We start from the raw sequence: 18214 nt of genomic DNA on the forward strand, positions 1-18214 counted from the left end.
GCGTGCAAATCCGTTTTTGCATTTCTTTGTTGAGCAGCTGGGGGTTTAGGCCTGTTGGTGTTCTGGTATTAAAAAAATAAAATAAAATAAGGAAACTTGTACCAAGAGTTTGTCTAGATTTCATGGACTTGAAAAAGGGAAAACTCTAGTCCCTATGGCAGAAAATGCCAGGGATGTCTACTAAAACCCAAATAGTTTGTCCTTCTTCCGACAGGATACATAACACCAGTGCAGAATCACTGAACCTGCCAAACTGCAGAATTTGGCCTCTTTTCTCAGAATCCAAAGGAACCCAGCGCAAATCTTGATTTTTAACAGCCCGCTCAGAATGTTTCGGCCTGCGTGGTACCTGCAAAGGACGTCACAAAAGCAGCAAGCCGTGATCTGTTGCTGCGGGTTGGCCAGGAACGAGGCATGGGCATGAATTAGAGTGCGCAGGAGCATTCCTACTTGACAACTCCCCCCCCCCCACGCCAAGGCTGCGCTCAGGAGACGATTTGGATTAAAATGGCAAGAATCCAAGTGGGGAGTCCCTCTCTCTGCTAGCATGATGTTGTGGATGTTCTCCAGAATGAATAGCATTTCCTGTCTGGATGCCGAGAGCAGAAGCCATTTCCCAGGCTCAAAACGGTCAGCTTCCTGACTCACGCAACACGGATCCCAAATCCTGAGTAATCGGAAGCCCTCAGTGGTAACATGTTAAACCCAGAAAGCTTTAAAGAAATCAATGCCTGAATTCTCACCTCCCCAAAGAGCCTTCTTTTAAAAAAAAAATCAAGGTTAGCCCACAGCGCAAAGTCCTGCTCTAACATGGCTTACTTGGTTTAAGCCAAGTCTGTTGACCTGAACCCACTGAAGTTTATAAGCCACGGTTTACGGCTTAGCTGGTGTACACATGGCAACTGCAGCTCAGCCCATCAAGCATGGTTAAACCATACATTAGTGCAAGGGGCAAACCTCCTTTCTGCAAAAATAAAATACAGGTAGTCCGCACTTAACAACCACAATTGGAACTGGAATTTTGGTTGCTAAGCAAAGTGGTCATTAAGTGAATCCGACCTGATTTTACCTTTTTTGCAGCAGGCATTAAGCGAGCCACGTGGCCGTTAAGCAAATCACACAGTTCCCCATTGATTTTGCTTGCCAGAAGCTGGCTGGGAAGGTCAAAAATGGTGATCATGTGACCATGGACTGCTGCAACGGTCATAAATGTGAACCGGCTGCCAAGTGGCCAAATTGTGATCATGTGACCAAGGGGATGCTGCAATGGTCATAAGTGTGAGAACCGGTCGTAAGTTGTTTTTCGAACACTGTTGTAAGTCCAAACCATCACTAAACGAATGGTTGTTAAGTGAGGACTACCTGTAACAAATCAATGGATTTTCCTTGGCTTTCCTACCCGTAGCAAGAACAAGGAACAAACTGGGAAGGTTGTAATTCTGAGATTACGGGGAACCAAAAAAGATGAGGAATACGCAGAGAATCAGGAAATATTCGAAAGAGAAGACAGTCTGGACTAATGGATCAGGCACAGGAGTTGCAGGGAATTCCAGTGTCTTTGAATCAGGTGTTCTCTCTCATGCAGTCATCCAAAGTCAACAGTGACATGAAGAGAGGGAGAAAAGACTATTAATAATATTCCAAAATTGTTTCAGATCTTGCAGAAGTTCTTTATTTGGTGAATCTAAGAGTGTAACACCACAACATCCAGACACCAGAAATGTGGCAGAATGGGAAGGAAGCCAAAGGGCTTCAGCACGTGAATCCTGTGCTTATCTATTCTGTGTTTGCTTTTTTTTTTTTTTAAACATGAAGAGTGCATAGTCGGGCTCTCAGCATCAAATCTGTGCAGGGATGGCCACAAGGCATGGTGGAGAAAGTCAAGATGGCGGCCACGCAGAGCTTCGGTTGCACCGCACGGCCACCATCTTGACTTTTTCCACCATGCCCTGCAAGCCCCGTTGAATCTGTGCCTTTCTGGAAACTTCACACCTCCCTTAAAACCTGGAATCTGACACCAGACGGCCTCGAAGCACGTGGGAAGACGCCTCTGCAGCACAGCGAGCGATCCAAGGGGGCCGAGTGACCCTGCGAGAACTCGAACCCAGGTTTGCACGGACTCTTCCCCAATTGCTTCAGAAGCTCAGCTGTCGGCGTGGGCCGATTTTGCTCTCCAAGGACAAACTGAAGGAACAGCGGCATCTCTGAAGCAGGAGGGAAGCCAGGACCCTCCGAACGAAATACTTTGGAAACAAGATTTCTCGTCCGTGTGAAAGGCTTGTTTTCCTCCCAGATGTTGTAGAAATACATATGGGGTTCCCATCAGGGTTTACGGAGATGCCTCTCGACAGATCCTGGTCTCTGGTCAGTTGTCCATCTGGCACACGCCATCCTCCAGGATGGGGCGCAACACTTCCAGCTGAGGGGTGGATAAATGCTCCAGTTCGTAACGGCCGTCTTGCGAGGCTGGATCCTCGGTGGGACCCTCCGGCCTGTTTTTATTCCTCTTGTGCTCAATGATTTGCTGCAGCTGCTGTCCCGCGTAACCCGGTTTGGAGGTGAGCGGGCAGGCGGGCACGACGATGCCCAAGATGTCGGAGACCATGTACGGGCGCAGCCAGCCCACCAATGGGGTGCTGCCCGGGCTGTAGTGCACTTGTTTGTGATAGAAAAGGAGACCATCTACCTGCAGCAAAAACAGGAGGAAAGAGGTGGGTCTGGTGCAGTATAGTGGGCAGGTATCCACAGGAAAGGAAGGAGGGCAAAAAAGTCAAGATGGTGACTGTGACAGTGTGATTTAAGCTCCTCCCTGTCTTAAGGATTTTGATTAGAATAGTAAAATCTAAACGAAGCTCCACCCCTTAAGTGTTTCTGAGATGCACATAAAAAGGGCACAGCTTGCCCAGTTGGGGCTGCCATTTTCACTTTTGTGACCCCCCAGCGCAGTGGACTTATTATGCACTATCTGGAGCAGTGTTTCTCAAACTTGGCAACTATGATGGAAGTAAAAGGAAGGAATATAGAGTTGGTTTATCTGATCAAGGTTAAAATAGATACGTTGTTCTCTCTGGTAACCCTTAATGGACTTTTGCTGACATCAGGACTGAAATGATGAGGCTTCAAGGATTTGTTTATAGGTAAGAGATGGGATGGGGAAGAAGAGATCATTTGTTGTATTCGAAGAGAAGGTGATAAGTTACTAAAATTATTTATCGTTGTGATGAAGGGGGAAGTCACTATATATTTCTTTTTTTTCTTTACTATATTCTTATTTTTTCTTTCTTTTCTCTTTCTTCTCTTTTTTCTTTTCTGCACCTTCTATTTTTTCTCTTTAGAGTTACAGTCGTAAAATCAGGTGTGACTCACTTAACAACCGCCTCACTTAGGAAGGGAATTCCAGCCTCAATTGCGGTTGTAAGTCGAGGACTACCTGTATACACAAAATGCTTGTTGTCAAATATATTCTATTTTCAAATGCTTACAAGCATTCTGATTTTAAAATATAAAATCCCAGGTATTGGGCTGAAAGCAACCTTTAAGCCCATCTCGATGGGATGTTGGTTTTCTTTTTTCTCCTCTCTTTCAGCTAGTAAAAAACCACCGGAGGTTCTGATCCCGGTCACGTAAGGAAAGTGGGACCTTTCCCAGAAAAACTTGACAAGCAAACCAGTGACCAATCGAAGAGCTATGGAGGCCTCCCCTTACATAATTCCCAAGGGGGGTGGAAGAGAAAACGCCGTGTTCTGGGCTGTTTTAAGATCTTTTTTCCTTGCACAAGTTGCGAGGGGGACACACCACCCTGCAATCTGTCCCAGGGCCCACCTCTTCTCCCCCCATCAGGGGAAATTTAGGCAATGCAGCAGCAATTTGCCTGTTGCCATTTCCTCCTCCTGCAGCTGCGCAACGGGCTGCTCTCTCTTCATCCCCCCCCCTCCAGTTCTTTGCTTCCCACTTGCCTCTCCCCCCCTCCCCGATGCAAGAAAAACAGGGCTTTCTATTTCTTTGGGGTGGGGAAACAGCGAGCTGCAGAGGCTGACTGAAAGGCCGCTGCGAGATCTCCCGGGATTTCAGCAGCTTCCAGTGCAACCATCGGTGCTTTAAAAAAAAAAATCCACTGAGGCTCAAAGGAACAAGGACTCTGAGAGGCGGAGTGGAAACCGGGAAGGCAGATGAGAGATGGACGAAAGGGGTGCAGAGGGCTTGCTTGGAGCATCGGTTCCGTGGAAAAACCACCGCCTCGTAGCCAAGGGGGTGGCCTGCTTCCAGCCACTTAGGAGCACCACCCTCTTTTTTTATTTTGAAAAACTCTCGGCAAGCAAGTAGGAGAGCTGTTTGAAAAAAATGTCGATCGATGCCAACAAGGGACGGGTCATCCTAATGCCAGGCTGCCTCTAAGACTGCCAGCTGGGCAGGGCAATCCGGGGCACCGTAGTCCAACACTTCCAGAGGGGCACCAGGTTCAGGAAGCAGGAAAGTTATTTCAAGAGCTTAGAACCCAACAGGATAAATTGCTGGGTCAATTTCACTTGTGGTGGACTTGCGATCAAGTTAGAGGTAGACCTCAATTCATGACCACAATTGGGACCAGAATCTCAGTTGCTGAGCGAGCGGTTGTGTAGTGAGACGGCATGTGACTGCTTCGCTCAATGACTGCAATATCAGCACTCCTGGTTGCAGTCATTAAGCGATCCCAGGGGTTGTTAAGCGGATGGAGTCCCAGGTAAGGATCGCCAGGTGCCTCAGGGTGGGGGAGATGCTGGGAGGCCCGGTGCAGTGTCTCTCCGCTCAGTAGTGGAGAATCCTGCTTGGATCTTGGCTCCCTCTCATCTCTGGGGCTGTTTCAAGAGCTCCCTGCTGAAGGATTCTCAGCTGTAAAGCAGCCTTTCCGAGGCTGTTGTAACTTCGAACGGTCGTTAAGCGAGGAGCACCTGTATACCCTTTCGGAATAAAATCTTTGGGGGAGATAAGGACTACCACTAATCGAAGAACTGAATGTTCCCCAGTGCCAGCCTTACTGCGTTTATTTACAGGACCTAACCATAAGCTTCCAAAATAAAGGCCTTATTGTTTGTTTAATCTTGGCAGGCAAAATAACAATTGTGCAACTTTGGAAAACCCCAGATAACGTTACAATCGAGGTGTGGATTAACCAGGCCTCTTCAATTGCTGCATTAGAAAAATTTTTTCAAAGTTCAGTTAATGAGACCTCAGAGGCAGGAACCACAATTTTATCAAATTTGGATGGATGTTATGGCTTATCTCAATAGCGATAGGCTATAAAAACTGGATATGAAAATTTGTATTGTACTTATGGAGATATCTATCTATCTATCTATCTATCTATCTATCTATCTATCTATCTATCTATCTATCTATCTATCTCTATCATCTATTTATGCATCTCTATTATCCATCCATCCATCCATCCATCCGTCTATCTATCTATCTCCATACGTACAATACAAATTTTCTTATGTACAATACCTGTCTCTTTACTCTCATTGAGGTAGATCTCTTTTGTATTTTCTGTATTTTTTTCTTTTCTTGTTCTCTGTATGGATCTTGGATTTATGTCAATGTAGTTACCTGATATTGTTTGTTAAAAACTAATAGAAATATATTTAAAGAAAAATAATAAATTACAATAAATAATAAAATACAATCAATCAATCAATCAATAGCTGGGCGGGGGTGATTGAGTCTCAGCAGGCGACAGCCCCTGGTTTGGTCTAAAATGCTGGACGCTATGGGCTGGAAAGGAGACCACCAGAAATCCGAGGATGGTGGGCTAGACTGTGACGTCAAGAAAGCGCTGTGGAAGCCGCCTCCTTATTGTTGCCCAGACAACTGCACAGATATGTCCAGGAGCTCACCAAAGTCAAAAGAGGCTTTCCCTTTGGGGGCACGTGCCTCAAACCCCCAAAGAGCAATCTTGGGGGGCGCCTGACATTCTGCACCTCGGAAGCCGTGTTTCCACTGAAATCCCAGCAGAGGGCGCTCCATGCTTTGAGAATCCACATGGCCAGAGGGTGGATTTGCTTAAGCACCCAGATAGCTGGGGTGGGGTGGGGATAGGGGGTGCTGGCACCTGGAGGCTGCTACCTTGGGGGCATCTTAGTTGGAGGACCCTCCCCTGCAAGACCCAGTCTACTACGAAAGCAATTAACGGAAGCTGTAACTGAGATGCATCCATGCTAACAAAGCAAGCCTGAAATGGGGGGGGAGCGGGGGCCAGGATGGCTTGCAGAGACCCCTCCCATCTCCTGATTCTCTACTTGGAGTCTTCAGCCTGGAGCAAAGAAGACTTAAGGGAAATAGGATGTTAACCTTCGAGGAGATAAAACGGTGCCAGAAGGAAGAGGGACAAGAATATCTTCTCTGACCACAGAAACCAAGGCTAGAAAGAACAAGTAGATCTAGATTTCAGCTACCTAGATTTCCTTTAAAAAAACAGAAATCTTTAAAGGAGAAAGAAGAAAAGCTTCCTGGTGGAACAATCCATCCAGAAGTGGAACTGTCTACCCATGGAGGTGATAGGTTTTCCATGCTGGACAACCACCTCTCGAAGACGGTTTCGTGCATGCTGCAGCAGGCTGGACTAGATGACCCCTGGGATCCCTTCTGACTGCCCAGTTCTATGATTTTAATTTGCAGTCAGGGCTTAAACCAGTTTCCTGGTGTGGATATTGTAAGAAGCAGAGGACCCTGCAAGGCCTGAGAAATGCTTCGTTATGGCAAGAGAGAAAAGACAGAAAAGGAACAGATGCTTTTAATTCTTTGGTGCAAAGCAAGACTTCTATCCGTTTCTTCCCTTCTTAGCCAACAGAGAATCAATGGTATTTTCCTCTCCCCACCCCCAAAGGAAGATGGGGGGAAATGCAGTAAACGCGTCTCTTGGGAAACACATTGCTGTCCCAATGCCTGGCTGAGTGGACAAAAGGGAAATTAGATCCTATTACAGGTAGTCCTCGACTTATGACCATTCGTTTAGTGACCAAAGTTATGAAGGTGCTGAAAAAAGTGACTTACGACCTGTCCTTGCACTTACGACCACCACAGTGTCCCTGTGGTTACGTGATAATTCGGGTGCTTGGCAATCACCTTATATTTACGACAGTTGCAGTGTCCCAGGATCACACAATTGCCATTTGCGACCTTCCCAGCTGGCTTCCGACAAGCCAAATCAATGGGGAACCGCTTGATTCGCTTAATGACCACATGATTCACTTAACTCCTGTGATGATTCGCTTAACCACCACCGCAAAAAGTATAAAATTGGGTGTGGTCACGTGATGCCTTTCTCAACGACTGCCTCACTCAATGAAGAATTTTCTGGTCCCTATTGTGGTCGTAAGTCGAGGACTACCTGCGACCAAAATCAGATACTATTAATCACCATGGATCAGAACCAGCGTTGCTCTGCCCTTGGGGAAATGATGGAAATATACACATCATGGAACAGAAAAAGGACCGTGCCTGATCCAGAGAGAGACACGGATCAAGAAGCCCCTGGCACCAAGTCTCAACGTTTGGGGATGCTTCGCTTGGCCGTGCGAGAGAAGCAGTGTTGCTAGATGGAACGCCGTCTGATTCCCCACCAGGAAGATCTGCCATTTTTACCAGCAAGTCCCGAACTCCGAGGCCGGCAACGGGGGGCTTACCTCAAAGGGGAACTGCATCGCCAGAACCTCACACAGGCTAGCCGTGTTGCAGGAATAGCTCTTTAGGCCCACAAACCTGAACTGGAAAAGAGGGCAAAGAAGTCGGAGTCACAAAAGGGATAGATAAACCTGCTGCTTTATTTGCTGGATGAGTGTGAAACGGAGCCTCCAGCTTTAGAGGCAGTATACCTCCAAATATACTCCGGGAGAATGAAGTAGGGGGAGACAACCAAGCAGAGCTGGTGCTTTTGGACCCATGACCACCCCAACATTCGCTTAACGACCGTGGCAAAAAAGGTCGTAAAATTGGGCACAACTCACTTAACAACTGCCTTGCTTAGTGACAGAAGTTCTGGTCTCAATTGTGGTCGCAAGTCGAGGACTACCTATAATGCCCGATTCACACGCACGGGATCCTAAACTGACACACTTCAAGGTCTAACCCTTGTAGAGCTCGTCCTTCAGCAGATTAGTCCAACCTGCTTGCACGTTTTGGTCAAAAGGAAAAAAGCGACTCACCGGGTTTATTCGGCTTTTCTCCGCCAAGTCGATCTCCTCTTGCATTTTGGAATGCAGCCAGTAGAACCTGAAATCTGTCTGGAGAAGGGAAGGAGGGAGGAAGACGTGTGAAAGACGAGCCGTGCCCAGCAACCCAGAGATCGGCGCTGCGTCTGCAAACGCAAGCGGAGCACCAACTATTTCCCGGGACCGCCTCGACTGTCGTGTGGCGGATTTCCCACGGCACGGCCTTCGAGGGACAGGGCCCGTCTCTTTCAGATGCCCAACGAGGGTTGAGGTTCTGGATTTGTTGTTTGTGCAACAAGAAAACTTCATCTACAGAGCACAAGGTCCACGGGGTGTGTGTGTGTGTACCCACCCACCCTCCCTGCAGAGAGGGTCCCTATTTAGTGGATCAGGAAACGAACTCTGCAAGAAATACTGGCACTCTTGTTGATGGACGTAAACGACAGCATCCGAAGTTTGAAAGCCCGGTTGGGTCTCCCCTCCCTCTTATCTCAGAGAGGGTTTAAGTTTCTTTCCTATGTTTTCTTCCCGTCCCCGGCTTCGGCCCTGTTTTGCTAGTTCCCCAAGGTCACCTCTGTGGTTCTCTAAGCAAGCCATTCTTTTGATATGGGATGTACCTCTAAGCAAGCAATTCTGAGGACAGCGTGAGTGTGTTTGAAGGAAAACGGAGCGCGGAAAACATCCGCCAGGGATGGAGAGAACAGGCAGGCCAGGTTCACGCAGTACAGCTGATTTAACCAAGTTTCTGGGTTCACTCAAGCCACTGAATCCTAGGCTTGTCCAGCATCCTAAGCCACATAAGCCACAAATCAAAGCTAGCACTAACCAAGCTTAGGAGACACTTCCAAGGCGTCTGTATTTGACCTAGCTGTGTGAGCTCAGCCATGATTACCTGACAATCATAGACAGGGTGTCCCCGCCAACACATCACGTCAAGGACATAATACGTCTGCTGAATCTCGCTGTAGATGCAATCCAAGATGGTGTATTCTGCAAGCATCACCCAGAGAGATTAGTCTTTATGCTAAGTTCCGATTCTATCATAAGCCAGGACCTGGAGTGTTGTGCAAAAGAATTCCAGAATATTCTTTTCTCCTCTGGAATGAAGATTACTTCTAGAAAAGTGGCCGCCTCCAGGAATGGCTAGAGACCAGCAAAATCCAGAGAAGAAATGAAACATTTTGGAGTTTCCTGGAACGTTGTGCATTCCAGAATTGTGTTGCACTTACACGTATCCATCAAGGATTATTATCAGGAGAAGGACCATCATTCATAGCATGAGTAAACCAATCTGCAGCATTTCCACGTAGGAGGATCAGATAATGGGAAACAGAAAGGAAGTTTTGCTAGATATTAGGATATGTCAGGATGGAGGTAGATACAAGGGGTTCTAGGCTGCAGGGCTCCATGTGCAAATCTGCTGATTTATCCCCACTGGCAACAGTTGGCACTTCATATTTTTCTGCTAAGGTGAGAAGGAAGACAACACCCACCCCCCAAAACTCAGGGCAGTTAGGAAGAGCGATTGCGTATGGCTGCAAAAGGAAGGCTTGCAGAAGCTGATTTGATTTTACGCAACAGTAATGAGGATTATGAGGATAAAAAGTTGGAAATTCACCTTTCCCTGTTGCTGAGTTATGGCGGTTCCCACCAGGCAAAAGAGAAGGGAAGCGATTGACGCAGAAACCACTTTTGGTATACGCTGCTGTGCTGCCCTAAAGGGGTGCAAAGCAAGAAAAAAACGAGAGCCTGGTTTTCAGGGCAAAGGTTCCAGCTGACCTGGGCACCTTGGCTGGGACTTGGGGAGGAAGAGGAGGAGGAGGAAGAGGAGGGGGAGGAGGAAAAAAGAGACAGCCCAACCCATTCTGTTCCATTGTCAGTCCAACTAGCAACCATGATGCCATGCTGGCACTCCGCCCGGTTTCTTACCTTGGATGCCACCACCAGAGCTCTCTTCCCTGTGGGACACACCACGAAGACCCATTCCTGATCTAAATCCGGGGGGACATCAATCAGCCACTCGGAGAGCATCAGCTGCAGAGAAGGGGAAAGGAAACAGACGTATGAATAACCCCGAGAAACCCACAAAGATCCAGAATGAGAAGGGAAACCATCTGTCCTCCCTGAAGAAGTGGGAAGTTGTAGGTCATTTCCTGAGCACCTGCTGTGAGCGTCCAAGATCTTAGGTGCAATCCCTGAGGTCTCCAGGAGGAAGGGCTGCAACCCCCATCCAGACGAACCCCACGGTGCACGTTAGCACAGGTTTTTAGATCCCCGTTTCCCATTCCCCCCACCTGGCCAGCGAATCACAGGACTCAGCCATCCCAGAGAACCTCGGATGACTCAGAAGTTAGATACCGAAGGATGGACTTGCTCCAGGCTTCTTCTTGGCCTGTCATCTTCAGGACCGGTGGAGGTGAACCTGCCCACCCGCCACTCTCCTCTTCCAAAGAGCAAACTAGCTCCCACCTGACTGAGTTTTAGAAAAGCTGCCAAAGCTGAGTTTTTCAAGGGATCTTAATGTAAGTTAGAACCCCATCCCGGCTTGTGCCGGGATGTTCACCGTTCCTCGGTGACCATTGTTTTCTTTGTAACTTCATTTGCGGTGCCTTTTTCTGACCTTCATTTTTGTTTTTTCATTTTGCTGAAAGTGGAAGGAAAACCACTCAGTGCCCTCTGGAGCAGCATATAAAACCTAGTGAGTTAAGTTAGTAAGGCGTAAGAAGATGAAACGGGTCAGCGGCAGAAAAAACTCAGTGCTGCGCAATCTCTGTAAGACCAGCAAAGCCGCAGGTGCAACAGGAGAGTCCTTGGCCCTAATGAAAGGAGTCGGTTGCCTTGGATGATAATTTTCGGGGAAGTGATAAGGCTGGCCTTGCTGAGAGAGCCATAAAAATAATTAACGACAGCGAAGAGGACAGAACTTGCTTGAAATGGCTAAACTGACTTGTTTGGTTAGAGGACAGGCAGGATTTACATCTATCGGTGACTGGAAGCCCCTCGTGGACTTTGTGCATAAAGAAGAAAAAAATGAACTTGTGAGTCATGGTTTTGATGATTCAACAGGATGGGTTATAGAAGAGAGTCATGATGTAACCTTAGAGAGAGAGGTTAAAATATAATTGTACTTATAGTTGCTGTGAAGATCAGAATCCACTTCTTTATCATTATTTCTTCTTCCGTTTCTTTTCCTTTTTTTCTTTTTCGCACTTTTATTTCTTCTTTCTCATTCCATTTAAGTTTGTATTAGTTCTTATGACTGTTATGAAAACTCTCAATAAAAACTATATAGATGTTAAAAAATGAACAACAGTCCCTCTCTTGGAGACATTCCAGAAATGGAAGGCCCTTTTAGGACAGGTGGAAAATAGCTAAGGAGGGCCCCTGTCCCTGTTTTCCTGGGGAATAATTTTGTTGAGAAGTTGGATCAGCCATTTGATCCATAGAAATAAAACAGCAGGGAAAGGTACCAAGAATTTAGGCTGCTCTGTTCTTCTACGGAGGGAACTATTTTTGAAAAAGGGATTCTGGAACTGCAGTAGCCATTAATTCTTCGGCGTTCTGCACATCAAAATTATGCTATCAGATTTAGAGTATCTGAAAATCATTTCAGTCTCTAGGCAGGAAGGAGTTCAGACTGAAAAAAAGCTGATTTTCACAATTTGAATACAGCTGATTTAAATTAATGTGCATTTATATATACACACCCGAAGTGTTTGGACCACAATGCTTCTCCTTCCCTGCTGGATCTTATCTTTATTTTAAAGTTTGCAGAATAATGTAACACAAAATTGCTGATGTGTTCTGTAGGCATATGGAGAATAATGAAGGCCTGTTTTCCTTTTTTTTTTTTTTTAAAAAAAATAACAGTTTTATTGTATCAAACAAAGATAAAAAAATGGAGATGAAAATATGATTTACGTAAAAAAATGGAGACCTTCAACCTTTGCTCTAGTGTAAAGTTTATTTTATGTATGTAGATGTATTCTTTTCTCTTTTCTGTTTTTGTTTTGTTGTTTGTTTTTTTAAAAGTAAGATCGGATACATGAGTTAATTTAAAGAAAAAAAAAAACAGCCTGGAAAACTAAAACAACTAAAACAGTTAAGTTTTAATTGTTTAAAATGGTTTTTGATGGCTTTCATTTTAGTCGTTTAGTTGTAACTATGTACTGTTTTCTGCTTTTAAGTGTGTGAGCCACCCAGAGGTACGTATGTGAGATGCGTGGCTATATAAATTGAATACATAAAATGATATAAATAAACTTCTTAAGACAATTTCCTGATACCTTTGTCAAAAACACGATGAATGATTTTCCATGAAGTGGCTTGTTTTAAAAGTTGCATTCGTGCCATTTCATTGCTATAGTAGGTCATTCCATGTTATTTAGTCTCTAAATAAATTTTAAAAAATCCTTTGAACTTTCTGGAAACCTTCCTATCGGTCACCCTGCCCACTATTTCACACCTTTCAGCTTCACATTTCCAGACGGAGGTTCTTTCGATTTGTCCCAGCTTTAGCTCCCGGGGTGAGGTTGTGAAATGCAATTTGCATTTCCTAAGTTTTCCAGTGAAGCTGACCTTTGGGATGCGTCAGTTTGCGCAAACTCATCAATCAGTTTGATGAGACTCCGGCAACAAGAGGAATATTTAAAATACTTACTGACTGCATTAACTCAGGGTTTCTCAACCCGGGTTCCGCGAGAGGTCACTAGGGGGTCCCTGGGAGATCATGATTTATTTTAAAAAACGATTTCAAATTCGGGCAACTTCACCTTAAAGAGGTAAGTTTCATTCTTCATTTTTAGTTGAAGAACACTGTTCATGCATATAGACAAGCCTACACATGAAACGAATATAATGATTTTGTAACTTCTGGCCTATCTTTGAGCCTGGATGTGCAGGGGTTCCCCGAGGCCTGGAAAATACTCCAAGGGTTCCTCCAGGGTCAAAAGGTTGGGAAAGGCTGCTAATTTAGGTCCTTATTAGGGGGCCCAAACCACTAACAAATAACATCACAATAATGAAAAACAAGGAGAGCCAACCCTTGTTGTGTGCTCCGGATATAGGCCTACTGCTCACCTGGTTAGCGTATCGCTTCGGCAGTTTCTTTACAACCTCTAATTCCATGTCCTCCTGATTTCCATCAGCACTGTCTTTCTCTCTCACCTCCTCCTCCTCCTCCTCCTCCGTGTATGTCCAATCATCCTCTGCCAGCCTTCTAGCATGGTTTATATAATCCAGTCGTTTCCTTGACACACGGAAAAAAGTAAAATAAAGTTTAACCCTACACAGGAAGAAACAGCTCAAAGGGAGGGTAGCCAGATGAGCTCACAATTCAGAAGTCACCCACAAAGGGGAAGAAAACTGGCCGTCATTTTCTACCTTGCTGGAATAATCACTGTTCTCGACGAGCGGTAGATGGGAGTTTTAGAAACAGTTCTATCTCAAGGCTTGAAAAATAAAGGAAGGGTGCTACTAGATCAAGCCAAGCTGCCACCTGCCCTCCTCTCTACCTTGAAGCACAGCTGTAAACAGGAAAAAAACCGAATCAAAGGTTTATTAGAGGTTATTTCGAACCGCTTTGAGAGCCTAAAGGAACGAACCATCACGTTCCGTATTCATTATCCAACGCCACCTTAGGGACTGTGGGAAAAGCCCGCCTCAAACAGGCAGCTAGTAAATCCTTGGTCTTTGAAGAATGCAGTGAGGCTTTGCGTTCTCTCAGTTGCAGGTAATGATAGGAAATAATCCCACAACAGAGCAATGGGTTTTCTCAGAAACAGAGAAAGGCTGAGTACTATTAACTGGCAGTTTCTCACACTCAGCAAACTCACCGCCTCAAAATTTGGCCACAAATAGTGCGGTGACTGCTTCCTGGTTGGAAATGGCATTCCACCATGGCTTCCCTACGGAAGGACCCCTGGCCCCTACTTTAGAATCATGTTGTGGCCAGGAGATTGTCATTCTTTAAACCCAGGAGTTTTCATTTGCGTCAAGCCCCAAAAAACAAACCTCCTGAAAATTAAAAAACCCACAATCATCCCTGCATGTATTGGCCACAGTTTACCACATCTGCATAAGTTTGTGCTTTATTGTATTTGGTTTGAAACACCTTTTTCATTTATGCAGCCAAGCTCAGTCCTGAGCCTGGTTTGCTAAAGGGTTGCATAAAAAGCCTTTAAATAATATATGTTAATTCATTCTGTTTGAGAGAAGTGAAGAGTTTTGTGTTATTCAGAGTGCTCCACTAGCAGACATGGATGGATGGGTAGGCGGGTGGGTGGGTGGGTGGAAGGAAGGAAGGAAGGAAAGAAGGAAGGAAGGAAGGAAGGAGAAGAAAGGAAGACAGAAGAAGGAAGGAAGGAAAAGAAAAGAAGAAAGAAGAAAGGAAGAAGAAGAAAGGAAGGAAGAAAGGAAGGGAAAAGAAAAGAGGGAGAGAGGGAGGGAAGGTTCCCATGTCATGTTTTTATTGCGATGGTTGTTTTTAACCTGGGCTGCCATTTTTAAATTTTTTTAAAACTGTTTTTAACTGGATACTTGGATACTGTAAGCTGCCCTGAGTCTTATTATGGGCAGCCATAATAAATATAATAAAAATACCTACATTTTAAAAAAAGGAATGGAAAGTAAAACGAAAGAAAATAAAAATAACTAAAAGCTGCTAGTTGCAGGGGAAAAAAAGCCACCGACGGCTGCTCTCTGTCCAGAACCGCGCAGGAACGCCCCAGGACTCTCCAGAGGAGCAGAGCATCCCTCCAGGAGCCGCATCCTGCCAGGAAGGAGGCTGGCTCGGGTTCACCGCCCCCCTGCATGCCCCCCCCGGCTGCCCCTTACGTCTTCTGGAGCTCCAGCAGGCGGCGCCTCCTCTGGCCCTGCTCCAGGGAGCTGTGCTTGGGCTTGTACTGGGCCAGGCGAGGGTGCGGAGCCGTGGGGCTGTTCAGGTCCTGCGAGACGGTGAAGTTGCACGCCAGGGCCTGGCTCAGCTCCTCCATGCTTCCTGTGGGGCAGCCTGGAGGGGGGAAAAGAGGGAAGGGGCGGTGGGACATCTCCTCTGGGCAGGGGGCCAGGCGACTGGCCGGGCAGACTGGCCTGTTTTCTGGGGTGGCACGTTGATGCATGCACCCCCTTCCCAAGCAGTTGCAGGCATGCCATGTGCCAAAGCCAACCTGCAACGTTAACAAAGGTTCCCTGGGTTTTCAGAGCAGGTCCTCCCCCCCCATGCAAGCAGAGCCCCCTCCAGGAGGGCTGGGCGGCTGCGCCAAGAGAATTAGCTTGTTTTTGAGGGTGGCACGTTGATGCATGCACCCACTCCCCAGACAGCTGTATGGATGCATGCCATGCACTAAGCCTCCTCCCTCCTAAGGGTCTCGGGGCTGTCTGACCACATCCCACCCCAATGCAAGGAAAGCCCCTCCCAGGAGGGCCGGGTGACTTCGATGAGCCCGCTGGCCTATTTTCTGGGGTGGCACATTGAGGCCTGCATCCACTTCTCAAACAGCTGCATGCATGCAAAGCACTCAAGAACCGCTCCCCCAAGATTAACTGAAGTTCTCCGTGTCGTCTGAACGTCCCACACGTTGCAAGGAGCGCCGTGCGGGGCTCGTCCGGGTCCCGCCCTCCCACTGCAATCCCCACCCAGCGGATTTCCATCCCGGCAGCCCGGAAACCCGCTCCTTTTCCGCCTCTGGCAGCGGCCACCCGGCGACCGGCGTCTCGCGCCAAGCCAGGCTTCCTCATCGGGGTTTGCAATTCCTATGCAACGCTAAGCCATCATGGCTAAGGGGCTGCAGGTCGCGCACCAAGCCGGACGCCAACCCACCCCATCCTGCTGGGGGGCCGTCTATCCTCCCCCAAGAGGGGTGGTGGTGCAACACCCATCATCCCCAGCCAGGATAGGAACAGCAGTCCAGCCTTGACTTGCAGGGGTAGGAAGAACAGAGAGGTTCCAAATGGCCGGTGGGGGGGGGAGGGAGATGGCCATCCACTCCCAATGCAGCAAAAAGATCGGTTTGAATGCACTTTGCACATGCTCAGAGAGCTGTGCTTTTGTTTTTGCTCGTCGGCTTCATTCCCACAGCCCCGGAGGCCGCGGGGAGGGGGGAAGAGGGGCTGCTGGCTGGAGAAAAGGCCCCGCTCCCTGGCCGCCCCCCGCCACTCACCCAGCCCGACCTCTCTCGCCGCCACTCGGAATTCGAACCCGCGACCTCGCCTTCCAGCGCCCGCGGCCGACGGAAACGCGCCCCGCCCCGCCCCTTCCGCGGTGCGCGTCACTTGGCGCGCGAGGGGCGGGGCCTCCAAAAGCCCCTCCCCCTCCCCGCCTTCTCTTCCTCCAGCCACCCGCCCAGCCGCGAACTTGGAAGCGGCGCATGCGCGCTGCTTTAAGGTGGCGCGTCCAGCTGGCTTTGCTAAAAGCAGAGCTTGGAGGCGTGCGCCGACCCGGAAGCGGGTTTATTTGGAATTTTAAAAAGGAGGTTGCCCCCCCCCAGGAAGCACCATCCTCGCCCTCTTGGGAGGGGGGCGCCTGTCCACCTCGAAGCGTGGCTTGCGATCCAAGTTTTCCATTCTTTATGTAGGTCAGAATTTCTCAAACTTGGCAACTATTAAGAGGTGTGGACTTCAACTCCCAGAATTCCCCAGCCAGCATGGCTGGCTGGGGAATTCTGGGAGTTGAAGTCCACACCTCTTGAAGTTGCCAAGTTTGAGAAACACTGATGAGATGCTTCTCGCTCTTATGATTTATGCAGCGAAGGCATAATGGACCACCGATTTTCCAAAGCCAGGGATCATTTTCGGAGATGGGACCTTTGCATGCCCTTCAGATCTAGCTGGAAGCTGAGTGGGTTGTGATGGAAAGCGTCAGTTCCCAGAGGGAGGGTGGTGATGGATCCTAAGCTTGGTGGAGGGAAGATGCCAGGGGGATCCCCAATTCCGTGCCTGGTACCTGCTAGGCTTGACCAGCTGGCTCAGCCCAGGATGAGGGCCTGTGTCATTTCACAGCCCTGGAGGCCTTTCGATGAGGCTGGAACCTGCCTCTGGGGCCAGGAGAAGAGAAAGTGCGTAGCTCAGGGTTGAACTGTGGAGTTCCTGATGCTCCTCAGATGGGTGGCTGGCTTGCTGATGTCTCATGACCCCTCTAGGTAGTCTCACTGCCGATGTTCTCATCATGCCTGATGACACACACACACACACACACTTTTGAGAGCCAGTTCTGATGTAGTGGTGAAGGCACCAGGCTAGAAACCAGGAGACCGGGAGTTCTCGTCCCACCTTGGGCACAAAGCCAGCTGGGGGACCTTGGGCCAGTCCCTCTCTCCCAGCCCTGGGAAGGAGGCAATGGCAAACTACTTCGGAAAAACCTTGCCAAGAAAACTGCGGGGACTTGTCCAGGCAGTCTCCGAGAATTGGATATGATTGAACAGTCTGTCTGTCTATCTGTACTGTGTATCACATTTATATGGCCACACATTTTAGCCAAATAACTCTAACAAAACGTGGATAAAATAACACAGTATAAAAGTAATAAGGAATAATAATAATAATAATAATAATAATAATAGCACGCTGCTTGCCAAGTCATCTTACAACACAGAACAGACCAATCGCTCCACCGACATCCCGGCCCCCACCGCCTGAAGAAAAAGTCAGATCTTGTTGGTCTACCACGGGGCTACCTAGTGGGCTCACGAGGCGTCTGCAAACCAACCCCGCAGCTCAGAGAGCGCCCCAAGAACTCCTTGCTTCCGAAGTCACTATTCCAGATACATGCCGTTCAGACATGCGAAGCAATCCCCGGCTCTGCAACTGCGCGGCGGGGTTTCCTATCGATCCACAGCCAAAATAATCGGTTAAGTTTTATCGGGGGGGGAGGGGCTGGAAGCGCCGCGCTTCTGCTGGCGGGGCGGGTGGGAAGCAAGGGGAGGGTCCCCCTCCCCGTCTGGCCGCGCAGGCTGGAGGGGTCCCGCCCCGGTTCCCGCGGAGGGCAGAGGCGGGGCGGGAGGCGGCTGGCCGGGGGCTCGGTCCCCGTGCCA

General features: G+C 48.1%; 1 protein-coding gene across 1 annotated transcript; it reads right to left on the minus strand.

The window, feature by feature from the left end:
- Positions 1-1646: 1646 nt before the first annotated feature.
- Positions 1647-17226, minus strand: SNUPN (snurportin 1). Its single transcript, XM_063314092.1, has 9 exons — positions 17128-17226; positions 15021-15195; positions 13266-13434; positions 10116-10220; positions 9805-9901; positions 9079-9176; positions 8181-8258; positions 7662-7742; positions 1647-2686 (listed from the first exon to the last, which is right to left on the minus strand). The coding sequence occupies exons 2-9, from the start codon at positions 15176-15178 to the stop codon at positions 2366-2368; spliced, it is 1107 nt and encodes a 368-aa protein (XP_063170162.1). The 5' UTR covers positions 15179-15195; positions 17128-17226; the 3' UTR covers positions 1647-2365.
- Positions 17227-18214: the final 988 nt, after the last annotated feature.

This window comes from Candoia aspera, chromosome 13, assembly GCF_035149785.1.
Source record: "Candoia aspera isolate rCanAsp1 chromosome 13, rCanAsp1.hap2, whole genome shotgun sequence".
NCBI lineage: Eukaryota > Metazoa > Chordata > Lepidosauria > Squamata > Boidae > Candoia > Candoia aspera.

What these genes read in the sequence shown, in the direction of transcription:
- SNUPN (XM_063314092.1), bottom strand. Translation starts at nt 15,178, where the DNA reads ATGGAGGAGCTGAGCCAGGCCCTGGCGTGCAACTTCACCGTCTCGCAG. An exon ending in TAACTCAGCAACAGGGAAAG is followed by an intron (nt 9,177 to 9,804) that starts GTGAATTTCCAA and finishes TGATGCTTGCAG; the next exon opens with AATACACCATCTTGGATTGC. An exon ending in ACCCTGTCTATGATTGTCAG is followed by an intron (nt 8,259 to 9,078) that starts GTAATCATGGCT and finishes TCCCTTCTCCAG; the next exon opens with ACAGATTTCAGGTTCTACTG.